General features: G+C 36.3%; 1 protein-coding gene across 3 annotated transcripts in view; it reads right to left on the bottom strand.

Annotated features, from left to right (window-relative positions):
* The window catches only part of HMCN1 (hemicentin 1), a 506,773-nt gene that overhangs the window by 125,746 nt on the left and 362,496 nt on the right, over nt 1–18,531 (bottom strand). For all 3 annotated transcript variants that reach the window (XM_036867831.1, XM_036867840.1, XM_036867846.1), the window contains exons 51-57: nt 17,368–17,481; nt 16,389–16,534; nt 12,419–12,569; nt 10,887–11,081; nt 9,310–9,423; nt 4,831–5,018; nt 3,160–3,256 (exon numbers count right to left, since the gene is read on the bottom strand). In XM_036867831.1, coding sequence (XP_036723726.1) covers nt 3,160–3,256; nt 4,831–5,018; nt 9,310–9,423; nt 10,887–11,081; nt 12,419–12,569; nt 16,389–16,534; nt 17,368–17,481 — 1,005 coding nt within the window. The remainder of the gene's footprint in view (nt 1–3,159; nt 3,257–4,830; nt 5,019–9,309; nt 9,424–10,886; nt 11,082–12,418; nt 12,570–16,388; nt 16,535–17,367; nt 17,482–18,531) is intronic.

Genomic DNA, 18,531 nt, shown 5'->3' with positions numbered 1-18,531 from the left:
ATGCCTGTTGGACTTCTGATGTCATTTCATGAATTCAGTGAGCAGTTTCATTGGAGTTGGGGTGAAATCCGGTGAGCAGTGGTGGGAGGAGTGAGGAAAAGGAGACAGTAAATACAAATGGCTGTTAGAGAAGGTTGCTTTGAAATGGGGAAAAAAGAGAAGGAGGCCGCTGAAGAGAAAGACTAGGTCTAAGGGAGAGTTGTTTTGGGTTTTTTTTGTTTGTGTTTTTGGTTTTGTTTTAAGAGGCAAGAGACGAGTAAATTTAAGTGCTCTTGGGAAGGAGCCAGTAAAAGTGTGAATTTCAATACTGGAGAGGAAGAGAGGAGATTGTGAGATTTTTGAGGAGGCGGTCGCCAGGGATGTAGAGTCAAGTCAGTCTTTAGAAGGTAGAGGAATGCTCCCATCTTGTGTTGTAACGGAAGGAAGAAATGGCAGCATCACATGCAGCTAATATTCTCATTTTGATGGTAGGAATTTGAAGTGGTTTCAGCCATATACCTTCTCTTTTCCCTGTAAAACAGGAGGTAAGGGCACTGACTGAGTGAAAAGTGAGAGGCGACTGTGATTGACTGAATGTTTGTGTCCCCCCAAAATTCATATACTAAAGCCCTCTCAGTGTGGTTGTATTTGAAGATGGGGCCTTTAAGGAAGTAACGAAAGATAAATGAGGTCATAAAGATGGGGCCCTGATCCTACAGGATTATTGTCTTTATAAAAAGAGACACCTGAGAGCTTCCTTGCTTTCTCTGTCCATGCGTGCTCAGTGGAAAGGCCTTGTGAGGACAAAGTGGCCATCTGCAAGCGAGAAAGAGCCTTCACCAGAAATTGAACCCTGCTGGAACCTTGATCTTGGACTTTCCAGCCTCCAGAATGGTGAGAAAATAAACTCCTATTGTTTAAGCCGTGCAGTCTCTGGTATTTTGTTAATGGCTGCCTGAGCTAAGACAGGGGCCACCTGACATTCAAGAAGGTATGAGTCACTATGGAGTAGAGCCATGAAGAGGCAGTATAATGGGCTCATTTCAAGCGGGATCTATGAATTTATCATAACACCAATATTCCTGACACCAAGAGTTCCTCTAGCCGTAGTTAGCTACGTAGGTGCAGGTATGGAATTCAGTGAGAGGTAATACAGAAAAGCAGCTAAGTTTAAAGCCTCTGGAATCAGACTACCTGAGCTAAAATCCTGGTTCTGTATTTGCCAGCTGTGTAACTTTGGGCGTGTTACTGAATCTCACTGAGCCTCAGCTTTTTTATCTGTAAAAGAGGTATAAAATAGTACCAACCACCTGGGGTTATTGAGATAATTAAGTAAAAATAACATATATAAAACACCTGGCACAGCACCTGGTCGGTATCAAGCAGTCAGTGTGTTGTGTTGTTACATGCAGAGTTGAGCCTTTATTGAGCAAGAGCGCTGAGAAGGCGTGGGCTAAGAGAAGTGATTGATGTGCTGGTCCATGAAAGTTAAACTGGATGTGAAGGCAAGTAAAGACACAGAGGGTTGAAAAAAAACTGGGAGGTCCACAGACTGAAGGTTAGGGTCCAAAAGAAACAAGTGATATTGTACAGGGAGATAACAAATGGTGTGGTTTTAAGTGAAAACAATTTAAATTGTTTCTCCCCCACATGAATTTTCCAATATTTAAGTATGGGTTCCTGGCTGCAGGCAGGAGCTCAAGACACTGTCAACCAGTAAAAGAGAAACCCCCCCTCCTGAACTCCAATTCTCAATAGTAAACACGAGTGGCTTCTGCCTCTCAAGTCACACAAGGCTCCTACTTCAGGTGTTTTTCCTATGCATTACAAAGAGGAAATGGATATGAAGGAAATATAATAAAGGAACAACAAATATTTATTTAGCAACTACCATGACTCTAGGCTAGGTTTAGGAAGACCAAGGTCCGTACGAAATGACCATTTGCCTACAGCATTTATAATAAAGTTATGGGGTAGAGGTGAAGATACAGACGTATAAAGATAACAAGGTAGCATATGTAACTGCTAAAACTGGGGTATTTACAAGATGCTTTTGATCACATAAAGGAGGAAAAATTAATTCTGCCTTGTGGAATCAGGAAAAATGATCAACATTTTTAAGTTTCAACATTTATTCTACTTTACTTTACAGATTAGATTACAAATTAGATTACAGATTACTTTAGATTACTTAGATTAGTACAGTATACTTTCACAATGATTATATTTGTTTAATTTATTCTTCCGGGGAATTCATAACACATTTCTTCTATTTTGGTCAGATTTACTCAAAAAAAACTTGCTAAGCACTGGGAATAAAAAAAGATAAGAGTGCTTCAAATATCTGTTACACAAACACCAAACATTGCTAGACATCAATACTCCCTACGTATCACACCAAAAAAGAATATCCATTATGCTAAATAAAAGTCTTTTGAAGGAAGAAATTTTTCACTAATGTCAAATTTCAGCTATTTCCAAAATGAGCTAGAATTTTGTATATGAATCACGTGTTTAAAGAAAATCTTTTATAATAATTGTTCAGCATTTCCAATATTCTGGAAGCAGCTGTGCATGATGAAAATAAAACTATTTATGGCAGACATCTAACTGCTTTTTTAGCAAAAACTTAGTATTTATGGAGTGTCTAGCATTTATTGAGAACTTAGAATCTAATAAATAAATTAGGTGTACTGATGGTTTTCAGGAATTATTTAACTCTATAAAGTTACTTTTTCATCTTCAGGAAGTATATTACGTACCAGAGGGTGTAACTCAACATGAATTCTACAATTGAGGACAGAAACTGGTTCCAAGCAGGCCCAGTGGGTAACTTTTTATGGGTAGAAGAGCTACATTTGGTTCTAACTTGATATAAACTTGTAATCTTTGGGATTTCAAATTGTGATTTTTTTTTTTTTTTTTTTTACTTTTAAATATGTAGGAGTAACTATTTTTTCTTAAGGGACTGAAATAATATAAAAACAGACTCCCTAAAAGATTTGTACTTTATAAATCGCACCAGCTGTGGTAGAAAGAAAGAAGGGGAAAGGTTGAATGAATGCAGGCTCCACACATTGTTCAAGTTAAAAAATGCAAAATAAGCCTACATAATCTAAAATACAGTTTCCTGCTTTTCCAAGCATACTCTAACAGATGTTTTTGGAACTGAGCTCTTACCATGAACATTGAGGTTAAAATATTTTTTGGCACTTCCAGCTGTGTTCTCAGCAATACACACATACCTGCCGATATCTGTTATTTGAGTGTTTAGAATCTAAGGAAAAAAATGAAGAAATTCCAACTGAAATTTTTTTATAAAGCAACTTGTCAATTTTTGAGAATAAACAAAACATACTCTTTCTAGCTAATGCCAGATCAGCATAGGAAAAAAATTTTATACATAATAGTGCTGATGCTGGTTTTTATTAGTCAGGTCAATCAAATAAATATTTATAAAGATTCCTAATCAGAAAAGGCAAATGTATACATACTTGTATATTGGCTATGAAAAGCCCCAAATCATTCTCCCACTTTCCTATCTACATCCCTGGCAGTGTGACTGTGAATCTTCTCCCATCGGGGAGTGGAGTAAAGATGTAGAATTTGTGTTGGCCTTGTGACCGGCTTTGACCAATAGAGTGTGATGGGTGTGACAGTCTTCCATTTCAAACCTAGACCATGTGCACCCTGCCACCACCACTGTGTGAGGAAACCAGGACTAACCTGCTGGAGGGTGAGAGATCATGTGGGAAGAGTCAGCCTCGTTATTGCAGCTGAGGTCCCAGATACGTACAAGAGCCCAGCCAAGATCAGCAGAGCCACGGATTCAGTCCACAGCATGCAGACACTTGAGTAAGCCTTGCCGAGACCAGAAGAATCACCCAGCCAACCAGAAAGCTTGTGAGCTAAATAAATGCTTATTGTTTTAAGTTGTTTGGAGTGGTTTATTTTATGTAGCAAGAGTTAGTTAATATAGCAGTTATATTTTCTTTTTTTTTTATTATACAGAAATTTCTATCCATCTATATATCTTTTGGCCCTAGCCAACAGAAATATTTAAGTATTTAGATAGAGGTTGTATGAGCATCAAAAAGAAACAGTCATGGTGTTCAGAAGATACTTTGAGAATTAAAGGTTATTTACAAGCAGTGAAACTCATACTTTTTTTTTTTTTTTAATAAAGAACTCCATGGAATAGGTCCTGTGTTGGATACACTGACGATTAGATTCTTGGGCCTATATAACATCATTCATGTTTGGGAAATAATTTCTTAAGTTGCATCCTAACAAAAGAGTTGGTGTTATTTCTACAAGTGCCTATCTTCCTTTTAAGACCCTTGAAAAGAAAAATATAGACATGCCCATTAGTGAACAACAACTCAGGATATTTATGTGGTTTCCATTATTATTTATTATCAATTCTTTGCCAATAGAGGACAAATTTTAATCTACAGGGAATCTTAAACCATCTAGAATTCAATCATCAGAAATCTGCAATGGAAAGAATTGTAATAATTTGGTTTTTATCACAGAGGCCATATTGTAGTAAATTTAGGGGTGTGTGTGTGTGTGTGTGTGTGTGTGTGTGTGTGTGTGTGTGTGTGTGTGTGTGGTGTGCTGAATGTACAGATAATCTCTGGAAGAATTCACACAAAACTTAACGGTGGTTACCTTTGATAGTGAGAAAAGAATGAGTAAGAAGAATTTTATTTTATATATCCTTTTTATGATTAGTTATTTTTGCCAATATTTATAAACCAAGACAAACTACTTTTAAAAGCAAAAAAGACAATTATTATAAAATACAAAGTCAAATAGCTATTTTTAAATTAGATTTTTTACTTTTACCTGCAGAATTCTTCCATTAGATAGAAATTTATGATGCTCATCTTCTAGCAAGAACTGCCCATCTTTTTGCCAGGAATTTCTCGGCGTGGGGCTGCCACTGGATAAACACTCCACCAGCATGCTCTTGTTCACCAGTACGGTGACCTCTTCAGGGAGATCGCTGTCTGCTCCCTGGATAACTGGCGGCACTAAAAAGTGATTGCAACAGAGAGATAACGACAGGAAACAGGGTCTTTTCTAAATTATTCTAGTTTTCTGACACTTTAAAAAAGTTTGGGATAATAGAGGAACAAAAGTTGAAGAGGAATTCATGATTCTGAAGTAACACTTTACACTAATAAATTCGGAGGGGGTGATAAATCTATGTGAATTTGGGTTTATTCTCTTCCCTTTCTTTACCTATCCTGGACTAACCCCTCCCATAGTTTCCTTCGCATTTAGGTTAATCCCAATACTTCCCCAATATATCTTGTCTAGTTTCTCTCTCAGCCCCTTCCATGGTGCCCTCTGGGTTTGCAAGCACACATGCAAGTGGCATCTGCACAAATTAACAGTTAAGTCTACTTGGTCATCTAGACAAGCCAGGTAAATCTTTAAAGTGTATTTGAAATGTACAGGTTTGGTCTCATTTGCAAGGGAATTGTCTGGGCTACTCAAAGTGTGTTTCCCCAGCCTCGGTATCAGTGGTACCACGATAAGCATCACCTGGGAGCTTGGCTAGAAATGCAGATTTTGGGGTCTGACTGAGCCTTCTTTAGTTGGCATCCCTAGGAGAGCCAAAGAAGTTTGTGTTTTAACAAACTCTCCACGTGATCGTTATGCATGCTAGAGTTTGGGAAGCCATGCTCTAGATCTTTCTACATATATTCATTCTCATTTAAAACAATAATATAGAATCAATCCAGGTTCATGCCCACCTGATGTTAGACTAGTCAGTTATGAAAAAACACATACTATCTGTAGAATTTTTTAAAAAATGGAAATGTTAAACCAGGAATGCATGTGTTGGCTGGTTTTGTAAACGTAGAAATTCATTTTCAAAACGAATAATCACTTTGTTTTGTTTTGAAAGCTTAGGTATTTTGTTTTACTCTCTTAAAATGTACCATATCTTTATCAATCAGTAAAGAATGTATGTTTAATGCAGATGCCTTCTTGTAGTATTTGGGTCTCTCCAAAACTAAATTGAAAGTCTATAAAGCAAATAATCAAGGCTACAAGGCCCCATAATAAAATTTCAGTGTTATTTTGAATGCAAACTTTCACATTCAAAATTAGATGATTTTTGCTGTACTTTAGATAACACAGAATATATAGCTTGAACTGCAGATTAGTAAATAATAAACTTGAATTTCAGATTAAATGAGGCTATCAGTACCTCCATACCATGAAAACAAATCAAATGAAATGTTGGGACATAAAGATTCAATGTTTTCTTCAACTTTTACCTGGAGCTGAATCATTAGGAGCTACCAGGAGATGCACCACAGGCCCAAGGTCTGACCTGTAGAGGCCTCCACCACAGCTCTTTGCTCTGACCTGCCCTCCAGCTGGATTACACCTCTCAGAATTGTTCTTAGTGGCACTTAGGAGGTGAGCATCAAACACTGTGAAGTATTCCTAATTTAGACAGACTTTGTGGGCTGTTTTTCTTGCTTTGTTCGTACTTCTCTAAATTCATCTCCAACATGCTTTCCAACCTCCTCCTAATTAAAAATAACAGACTGAAGACATGCACATCTCCCTTTGACAACCAATCCCTAAATTCCATTTCAATTTAACCAAATTCCAGTTCTTCCCAACCTATAATATCTTGCTACTTTATCAGATCCTTCCACTCAGTCCTAAACTAAACTCCTTCCAAACTTAGGTCAAATTAAGCCAGGTGGTCTAAGATATTCCTTCACTGCTCTTGATGATGTTAGCACTGATTTTAATTGTCTTCTTATCACTACCTTGCAGACTTTCAAATCTATGTTGATGACCCATCCCACCCTAGTTTCACCTCTACCCCACTTCAGCCAGCCACAGACTGTCATACCTTGGACCATTCAACATAAACACTTCTGCCCTTTGCAAGTTCATAAGCTCCCTGAAGAAGGTCTGATGTCTACGGTATTCACTGCTGTATCCTCAGTGCCTGGCACAGTGCCTGGCACACAGTGAGTGATCAATAGATATTTGTCAAATAAATGAATTTTGAATTCTTGTGTTTTCTCTATTTCACATCTTTTCAGGCTTCCTTCATAAGCTGGCTTTTTGTTTGTGCTGAAAACTCTAGCCCTTCCACTCCTCCCCCTTACAATCAATCTATCAGCCTTCCTGCAAGCTCATTTTTCCTCTTCTTCTGACTAGGTCTCAGAGTGGGTCATTTCAGCGATGCTCTGTCTCACTGCACATACTATGACCCTTACCCTCCAGTGCTTCCAGAAAGTGTACCTTTGTTACCTTGTGGCACTGCCTCCATGGCTCCCCTCTCCCCACCCTTAGGTCACATCAACTGTTTTTTCTACCTCTGAACCCGGGCTAATGAGGGTGGGTGCAGAAAGCTATGACTAAGCCAAATAGCTCCAACTTCAGTGTTTGACTGTCTATCACACCCTCCCATAGTGGCAATCTCTAAGGGTCTCTGTTTTCCACAGGCCCAAATACCAGCCCTGCCACTGTCTTTCTTCTTCTCATATTTAAGGAAAGGACTAAATACATTTGATACACATTCCCACATATCCCTTCTTACCATTCCAAGGTACGGCAATTCACTACCATGAAAGGCTAGTTGACCCCTCTTGGTTTCTTGATTGCATTTTTCCCCTGTTCTAGAACTTGCTCCATCAATCCTTGCCCCCTCCTCCCATCAACACACATACTTGAAACTTTAACTTGTGTCTTTCTGTTGGATCATTTTCCTTGGTCTATAAGCAAGTTCAAATCTCTCTTAAATATGTTTTTTCAAACAAGCTCTTTTCTTAAAACTCTATTTCATCTCTTCCTGCCTCTTCAAAATGTCTTAAGAGTACTCTATATTTGTTTCCTTTTCTTTCTGATTATTTGCTCGATATTTATCCTTTTGTTCTGTGGCTTTGTATCACACCATACTATACATAAATTGATCTTCGGAATTTCACTAATGATTTCTTAGTTTCAAATGGCCTTTTCCCCCAGTTTTTATTTTCTTAAACTTACTTTAGCATTCCATACTAAACCCACTTCTTGATAACCTTTTCTATGCCTTGAATAGGTGATATGGTAGTTTACTACTTTTCATTAACTCCTCAGATTGTTTCTCCTCTATTTTCTTTTTCCTGTCTCCTACTTGTAAATGATCCCACAATGATTTTTTTTTTTTATCTTCTCCTAAGCTATCTATGACCGTTTCTGCTGGAAATCTCATGCCTTTGAATATCACCTGTTTGTGGATAACTCTCAACTCTATATTCTTAGTTCAATTCTCTCTCCTGTGTTGTAGTTCCATATTTCCAATGTCTCATTCAACATCTTCCTAAGTATCTTGGTATCACGCCAAATTCAATACGTCCAAAACAAAATTGACTTCCTTCTTCCCAAGTTATGTTGTTTTCCCAAATCTTCTATTTTTATTGCTCTTGCTATAATTTTCTTAATTACCCAGGGTAAAAATCTCAGTGTCATCTGATACTCTCAGATAAGTGCCTAATGCTTCATATCACTTAATCACTTTCTCTGTAAAATCTTTCATACCAACTGCTTCCTATACATTCCTACTGCTACTTCTCTAGCTCATCTCCTTCTCATGGAAGCATCTATTTATTCCTGCTTCTAGTAAAATCACTTTTCTTTTCCCTTAAAGGTGCAATACTTCTTCTACTCTCAGTCCCTGCATTCATAATATGACTGTGATCCAAGGGTGGACATATGTATTACGCCTTATTAATTAGGCCTCTTGGCCTCTGTAATTGGTTCAGAAATGGATATGTGAGTCATGCTTGGCCAGTTAAAGCCATGGAAATCCAATTCTGGGACTTCAGTTGTAAATACTGGATAAGAAAAGCTTTCACTTTGGATGTGAAACTAAGAAGATGTGAGATTATAGAGTTTCCAGGGGCCCACTTGCTATCCAAAGGGATTCTCCACCTGAGAGTGATGCTAACAGAGAAAAACAAAGCCAAGAGAAAGAGAAAGGTAAAGTTTGGTGGACCTCTTTTGAGCCATAGAAGACAGATATGACTATAGCCAGCTCTACTCTGGGACTTTTCAGGTTCATGAATCAGTGATTCTCTCTCTCTCTCTCTCTCTTTTTTTTTAAGCTAGTTTGTTATTTGATACTTCAGGAGTCCTAACTAATGTGCTTTCAATTTGTATTAAGGCAGCTCCCTGGGAAAGCTATCAGGTTCTGATTATGTCTCTAAAATGCTTAGTGCAACATCATGCAAACATGAGTTCCTCAAAAAACTTCTGAGTGAAAGAATGCATAATAAACAAAAAAACGAACGAAAAACTCACAGAGTACACGGACATCATACTGAAGGGAGTCTTCTCCAGCCTCATTCACAGCCACACACATATATCTCCCAGCATCTTCTACTTTAGCCCGGGGAATCTGTAACACTCGCCCTCCTGAAAATATATCCCAATACATATTTTTACTTCTCTAAATCTTACAGTGAAAGTGATCATAAACAGAGATATAATTTTTCAGGTCTAATGACTTCCTTACATTTCCTTTCAAGGCTCTTACTTCATCCAGTGTTTCAGTGTGAATCCCACATACCACATTTAGGACAAACACTGTATTATTGAAAAGTGACCCAGCATATGAATGAGACCTCCTGAGAACTAAATAGCTTGTACAGAGCAAGGGAGGAATGTCGCTCCATGGCCCTCTCACATTCCATGTGGAATGTTGCTATGTGGTGACTTCTTGCCTTTACAGTTTTGAACACATGTAAAAGAAGTGTACACTGTTGGAGGCAAGTACTGATTTGAGAAAATAATAGCCAAGGATATAAAAGGTATAAAGTATACCTTTATACATATGATCTGAAAGAATAACTGTGTATTTTTAAACTTTTCATGTTGCTGTAATATCAAACTTAGAGAAAAGTCGCAATAATTATATTAAAAATTTTACCTGTGTTTATCAATAATTTGTATTTCAATCCAATTGTTTGATCTCTGTCATAAAAATGTACATATTAACTTTATTTATATATATGAGTAATACTCTCAAATGAGTCAGAAAAAGATTGAGAGTATATTGGAGACACGATGACCCTTCATCCCTAAATATTCATAAATATGTATTTCATTAAAACAAGGTATAATGATCAAAATCAGAAAATGTAAAATCGTGAAAAAAGTACTATTGAACCATAGTCCATATTCAAATTTCACTATTATTACAATATTGTCTTTAATAGCTATTTTTCCCCAAGCCCAGATCCAATTTAGGATCACATGTAGTTGTCATTTCTATCTAGTCTCTCTTCTTTTTTTGCCAAGATATTTTTTTATTTAATTGAGATGAAATTTACATACATTGGAAGGCACTGGGCTTTAAGTGTACAATCTGATAAATTTTGACAAGCCTATTTGAATGTTTGTTAAAAGTAAATAGAAGCCTTGAAAATATTATTTTTCCACAATTTAAAGATCTCCTTTTCCATCGATAAACATGTAATAACTAAAATATTTGAAACTAAAATCTTTACTATTGATTTATGAGTAATAACTACTTGCAAATATATTCTAGAATTTATCATTAATAATGTACAGAAACAAAACTGATTATTTCATCACACTATTTAGAAAAATGGAGGCACAAGGGAGCCAAAGGACTTTCTTAAGTTGATAGAATGATCGCATAGTAGATATGAAAATTAACTAGGTATTCTATCCTATGTCAGATTCTCAGCCTAGACTCTCCTAGCTTGAAGCTACATAGATACCAATGGCATTCAGTATCCTGTGTCAGTTAAATTACAAGGCCAGAAAGTCAATCAATTTGACTGGTCTAATAAATGAGAAGAAACACATTTGACAGAGATTCAGATTTTCACCCTGTTCCTAGCAATCTTTACCTGGTAAAATCAATACTCTATCACTTGAGGTCAGAGGGTGGCCATCTTTATACCATGTCAGTGTAGGAGGAGGAGCAGCGTTTGTCTCACAGTAAAGAGAGATGGGATTGTTGATGATCACATCCTTGGCTTCACCACTCCTGCCAGTATCCAGCATGTTTCCTATTTCCCAGAGCTTGTGAAAACTTGGAGGAACTATGGAGAAAAGACAAGAAATTTTGGACTCATGTAAATGACAGTGTCAATCCATTAAAGAAAGATCTTGGCGGTATTTTCACAAGAGTGATTTGTACATGTAATAAATTAGACAATGTGAAAATATTTTCAAGTACTTATACACCTACCAACTTAGCCCTTGGCTAAAAAAAGTAGCAGACAGAAGTCAGAGCTGGTTCTCCAGTGGAAGAGCAAGAAGTATGGAGCTCAGAATGCTGTGCTCATGCTTTGCTCTCCATTCCTGTTCAAAGGCTCTAGCATTTAGAAGATAAAATGTCCTGCTCTCAGGAAGGACCTACTATAATAAACATGGCTAAAGAATATGATCATAGCAGGGAAAACTAATTTTGAGAAATCATTAAAAAATACTGGCTCAATAGAGCATTTCCCAATGATTTGTCTTATTCAGAAAACTAAAGAAGTTATGCAGCCAAGATTAATAAGTCTATTAAAAAATATAATGGGACATTCTCAAAGTTTTCTGGGTGACAAGTATGAACTTTCTAGAAGGTAATTTGCCTGTACATCAAAAGCACTGCAAAAGTGTATAACACTTGACCTAAAATTTCCATCATTAAGAACTTATGAAAAATAAAAAATGTGCAAAAGTTTTAGGTATAAAGATGTTCAATGAAGCATTATATATGAGTAGTAAAAGCTTGGACACACCCAGACATTCAACAATAGGAGTCTGGTTAAATAAATATTTGGATACTCAACTGATAAAACAGGTATAGTTATTAAAAATCATGTTGAGAGTAATAATATCAACAATAATAGCAAATATCATTTCTTAAGCATTTTGCTAAGAGTTTTATATACTTTACCTTATTTAGTACTCACCACAATTCTACAAGGCATTAATTCTAAAAGTGAGAAAATGGGGTTTAAAATATTTAGGTAACTTGCCCAAGTCACAAAGCTTGAAGGATCCTAAATCATCATTCAATTCCAAGTGTGACTACTTTAAATTCTGATATAATGTTACATTAGCTTTCTGATAAACTTCATGATATAATGTTAGGGGAAAGCTAACGTAACAGAGAAGTATGTATTGTGTGATCCCAATTTATAAATGAACTATACATTTACAAAAATATATCAGAAGGAAACACATAAAAATAACTGAGGTAATCCTGAATGATGGGATTATTTTCTTCTTTGTTAATTTCTTGAGTTCAAGTTTTCAATAATGAATTTATATTATTGTCAACAGAAAAAAAACACTATTTAAAATAAACCAAGTCAAATCTCTTTTTCATTGCTTTGCCAGATCATATAAATTAAATTACATACAATAAACATATTAGTATTACCTTGTATATTCACATCAAAATCCAGCTCATCTTCACCTGCGATATTAGAAGCTATACACGTGTATCGTCCAGTGTCTGATATTTGAGCCTCCCTGATTTGAAGTGTGTGTCCATTGGCAGCAATAGTAACATGATCATCTGCTTTAAGGGGCTGTGATTCAATTATAATAATGTTATCATTAAGTACTCCAGTAAATCCGCTAGGGCATCATGCAGTTGAGAGTTTTTATGATTCTTTAATAAGTAAAAATAAAAATTTAGGTGAAATACTCAAGACAACAATAACAATTTACTTTGAATAAGCTGACTGTTTTTGAGTAATCATGTCTTTATTTATTGAAAATTGTAATTCCTATAGTTTACATGTGTGCCAGGTGTTTCTGGGTGGTGCATTTATAAATTATTTATGATGAAATATGTTCTTAGGTGCCATATCCATTTATCCATGTTGCAGAAAAAGAACTTCAGCTGATCCCACATTGTAGTAAAAAAGTGTATCTTTTCTTACTATTTTGTAGCAAATGCTAGAGTTTTATAATGAAAGACTGAAGGCATTAGCATAGTCTGATTTGATTTAAAAATCACTATTGCTCATTCAGAAACATCATTACTTCATAAATGAGAAAATTTAACCTAGATATATTTATATTATGATGTTTTATTGAAAACATTACCGACATTTAATGGGACATTTCTAATCTTCTAAACATTTCCGAATATACTAAATTCCCTCTTATTCCTTGAAAATTTTAGTTCCTGGCTCACTGTTACTCCTTCCAATGATACTCTTCTCATAATTCTTGGTGATTTCATTACCCACATAGACAGTCATCCAATGCTTTGTGCTCTCAGCTCCTTGACCTCCTCTCTATTTTTTTTTGCCCCAACACTCTCTCAGCCACTCAATAGGAGAGTCATACCTAGAACTTATAATTACCAATAATCACATCTCTTCAGAATCTCAGTTTCAAGTTCTCACCTTCTGACCACCACCTCTTAACTTACTAACTCTTTTCCTCTAGAATCCCAACTCCCATAATATTTTGATCCCATGGGAGGACCCAAAATTCACTGAACTTGCAATCTTTTCCCTATCACTCACTCTCCTCCTGACCCAGAGAAGGTCTATTATGGCAATCACTCCTTGTATAAACTACTATAAAAAAATCAACTCCTTTGCCTCCTCTCCCTTTATCTTATTCCCCCGGCAAAACTGGTTAATACCAGTTTCTGTCCATTCTGAACATCCCCTGATCTACTCAAGAACATTCCTCCAGCAACTGTGTCCTCTCTCATGTGAGTCATCATCAATTGCTTTTTTTCCACTGGATGATTTCAATGTATACACAACAGTATAATTTCCGCATTAAAAAAAATCTCATTAGACTGCAGCCTAACTCCACATTTTTTTATTCTGCTTTAGAGCCAGTGACTTTAAAAAGTTTTCTACCTTTGCTGTCTCCATTTCCTTCCATCTTTTCTTGAATCCTCCAGTAAGACTTTCACCATCTCTACTTGACCAAAATTGATGTTGTCAAGGTCACATGACAAGTGACATCCATGTTGCTAAATTTACTGGTCAATTCTCAGTCTTTATTTTACCTGATCAGTGGGATTTAACACAGTTTAACTGGTCTTTATTTTGAAAACTTTTTTTCCTTATCTTTAAGGACACATCACTCTCTGCCCCACAGCCTCTAAATGTAGGAGTACCCCAGGGCTTGATCCTTGGACCTCTTCTCTTTCTACCTAAACTCACTCTCCTAGTGATCTCATGCAAAACCTTGGACTCATCTTTGACTCATCTCTTTCCCTCACATCATGCTACCACCTTCATCCAAGCAATCACCATCTATCTCCTGGACCATGGCAATAAATTCATTTCTGGACCCCATTCTTCTTCAACTAGTAAAGAAGCCAATGTAATCTTTTTAAAGCCTTAAGTCAGATCACATCACTCCTGTGTTCAAAATTTTCCAGAAGCTTTCCATCGAATAAGGGAATAAGGCCTACTGATGTACAAGCATAATGATTTAACCCTAGCTCTCACCTTTCTCTGTGTTCCCACTAATCACTGCACTCCAGCCAAATGCCTCAGGGCCTTTGCCCCTTGCTAGTCTCTCTAGAATATTTTTCTCTCAGATATCTTATATCTGCTTCCTTCAGTTTCTGTAAGTTTCTGCTCAAATATCACCTTATCAGTGAGGCCTTCCCTAGTGTAAGAGATCACACCTCTCACACTCGCTATTCTTCCTGACTGAATTTTCTTCATAACATTTACCTTATCTGGCACTGTATGCTTTACTTGTTTGTTTAGTTTCCCCCTCCCCCCCAAACTCCATATGAGCAGAGATTTTCATCTGTTTCCTTCATAGCTGTATCACCTGCACCTAAAATAGTGTTTGGCAAATACTATGTGCTCAGTAAATAATTTGGGATGCAATGTATCATTATTAACATTATATCACTTATATAAAAATAGTATAATTTAAACTTTCCATGTCAAAGAAAAACTTCAGAGCATGAATAAACAAAACACATAGATTCTATCAAAATTTACGTGGTTACTGCTGCCAATATTTTTGGTGGCTTTTCTCAGAAACACTGTTTCACTCAAGTAGTGTTGCTTATCTGAGAAATGAACTGGAACTCATTTCTCTTATCTGAGAAATGAGAAGAAAGGATATGGAAAATAAACAAAAACCAGTATTTTTTTGTCACATTTTAGGGGACCAATCCCAAATCTTGAAAAATTTAACTAAAGCATCATAATTGGATCAATTTCAGTCTGGATGTGAAACTAATTTAACTATTCATTATGAAACTTAAAAAAAAACAGCCCTAATTCCTAGTACAAATCTAGACTTTATCCTATTTTTATGTGTGTATGTGCTTGCGTATATGTGTGCACGGGTATAAAATGCAAGGAAAGAAAAGGTTTTAGGTAAAATTAAAAATAAAATATTAAAATTTGAAAGGTGAAAGGAATTGTTTCCATGCAAACTCATATACAGTTGATATTGTACCATGAAGTGTGCTTGTAGTCAGAAAAGAAACTGTAAACAGAACATGGTGGGAGTTCCATATTTTTCCTTTTGCAATGGCTTCCAGATGAAACTTGCTTATAAGAGATATTTTTTTTCCTGGCTGCCAGGATTGCAAAGTCCATCTGTGATCTGAAATAATAAAGTTATATCTTTCTGCATCTTAAATCATGACTCTGACCTGAACATCTACAACTGGAATTTGACTGACCTTTTGGTTGATTATGTGTAAAACAGGACAAACATCAGCTTAGCTATGTCACATCTGTATTAAGCAGAGTGTTAACAGCAGCTAAAAAAAAATCTAGCACATATGTTTTTAAAACATGCATGTTAGAAAATAAGTTGAATGAGAAATAAAGGCGTGTGGTCTGAAAGCCAGATTACATAATTGAAGGATGTGTCTTTTACTGAAAGTTCTTCATTGCCCCCAATTAATTGTATTGAGCACTTAATCATCACATTTAGCTTATTTTTTTCATCTTGGAACATTAAAAATGTTACCCTTTGTAAAAGAGTTAAAGGTGTTTAGAGAAAGTTCTGAATAAACTTAGCACCTGTGTTATGCCTATCATTCTAATCTGGCTCAGCACTGTCTTTGCATTTCTTCTCCACAAAGTTTACTTACTCTGAAAAACCACAGAGAACAAAAACCATTCCCCAGTGGGAAGGTGGCTGGATTTTCAAAGACAATTGCTAACGTGTATTAAAACAGTCCTTCAAACTTTAGAGTGATGAAATAATACTAAAATTGTTGAACATGGTTCAATTTTTTTGCAGTTTTATACTCTAGGAGCATGGGATTGTGCTAGTTTTAAGGTCACATTGATTCTCTGAGTTATGTGTGTCTGGGTGTTTTGTTTTTTAATTTAACTGACCATTTTAGTCTATAAAAAACCATCAGCAAATGAAAAAACTTGACTGGCCTGTCCATCCTTGTACCAGATGAGAGAGGCAGAAGGAATTGCATAGACTTCACATTCCAAGGTCAGGGTGTTGTTTACTTTGATCTTCACTTCTCTGGGGGAAAGACCTGGCCCCAGGAGGTCGCTTTTACTGATTATGGGTGGAACTGCATAAACACGAATATTAAAGTATTAAACATTAGTTCTTTTAAATGGAATGACATGGAACACAGTGAGGATCACTTAATAAGAAAACAAGGAAATAACTTAGGCATTTTCTATGCTCTCCTTTCATCAAGGACCCAAGTTAGTATCTTATGAAATGGCAGTGTTCATATACAGAATGTGAAGAAAACTACCTTTCTCCCCTCATCATTATAATACTGCCAATGAGGTTAATGTCCTTCACAGAACAGTTAGTTAGGTTGTTCCGGGTCCCCAGACACAGTCTGAATATGACCCATAGAATGCATTTTATTAGTCACTAAGGGGAATGATTCAAAGAATAAAAGACAATCAAAAAGATGCTCTTCCTTTTTAAAAACAAAATTCTGAAATTTATTGCCTATCAGTGGTAGCATTAGTTTTTTTTAATAGGTCAATGTACAGTGGATTAGCCCAAAGTCACTGACAAACTCATCGTAGGCTGTTGAATAGAGCATATATATTTAAGGAAGAGTTTTGTGCATGCAAGTACTTATACGCAGCAGAATTCAGAAGAGGGTAATTCACAAGAAAAAAATAGAGAAACTTAAGGAAGTGCCACTGACAAGTTCTCCAAAAAGTTGAAGAGAGCAGATTCAGTGGGCTTTCACATCTTTAAGCAATTGAAGTCATGGGCACATTGCTTAATTCAACTTCCATCTTAATGGAGCAAGCTGGATAAATGATAAACTTTAATGATGAATATAAATAATTATGAACCCATAATGAAAAACAGAATTGAAAAAGTTAGAAAACCTGGAGAAAACTAGGAACATAGTGTTCTTTCGGAACTTACTGTAGACCTTCACTTCATAGTGCTTTATCATCTCTCCTGCCTCATTAGTGGCTACACAAGAGTATCTCCCAGCACTGTCCTTCTGTGCATTTAGGATCTGCAGAGTCCTACCTCCTGAAAAACAATGGAATACCAAAGAATCTCTGAAGTCACAGTGGCAGCAGGGTTTGCACAAACCACCAGGTTTTAGTTCTTACTATTAACACATTTCTTCTTCTCTATGCCAATTCTGTAAGAGACATTTGTGATAGACAAACTACAATACAGATGGGCATTACTTGGTGGATGGAGACATTCACTAAGTCCACGATGGTCCTCCGTGGTAATGACTCTCATGCTCATACTGACCCTCCCCTACCTCTCTGCACACACTGTAATTAAGGTTCTTATTTTACTCTCTTCACAAATAGGTCTTCTGCCTTTGTCATCTTCTTCCTCTCATCTACCTGGCCTATCAGTAGAGATTGATCTTGCTAAAACACAATTTTTATTATGGTATCTTTCTTCCTAAAAATCTTCAGTGGTTCTCAATTGACTAAAGTATAAAGTCAAAACTCTCAAATCCAGGTATTTAAAACATGACTCCAACATTCCTTCCTGATCTTATCTCCTACCTTCCCCCTTCCCTGCCATACACACATGTACACACAATGTCTCCACTCAAGAAGGAGGCGAGGAATCTGTTTATTATTACTTGCACATAGATATGCCATTCTCCTTCGTACTTTCCCATACTAGACATCCTGAAGGATCTGAAATCTCTCCTAACTCATTTCCAACTAACAAAATTCTATAACTTTCTTTAAGGTTTGGTTCAAGTTCTGTCTATGACAAAGCATTTCCTGACTGCTTCAGCCTACGGTGGCCATTCCTTCTTTTGAATTCTTCTAAAACTGGTCACTATCCCATTTATCATAACCTATGACTATTCAGAACCAATGATTATTCATGGATTCCTGTTGTTAATTAACTTTCACATGTATTGTCTCTATAAATTTCTTACAGCCAGTGATCATACTTTTAAATTCTTTCTGTTTTCATACATATTATCAGGTATTAAAGAGGAATAAATAAACTCTGTCAATCTAAATACTAACCTTCAAGGGTCAATTCAACAAAAAGTGAATTTCTACTCTTTTTGGCATTCTACATTATATTTGAGCA

This window comes from Balaenoptera musculus, chromosome 1, assembly GCF_009873245.2.
Source record: "Balaenoptera musculus isolate JJ_BM4_2016_0621 chromosome 1, mBalMus1.pri.v3, whole genome shotgun sequence".
NCBI lineage: Eukaryota > Metazoa > Chordata > Mammalia > Artiodactyla > Balaenopteridae > Balaenoptera > Balaenoptera musculus.
The sequence above is the reverse complement of the archived record's forward strand: the minus strand, read 5'-3'. Positions and strand labels throughout refer to the sequence as shown.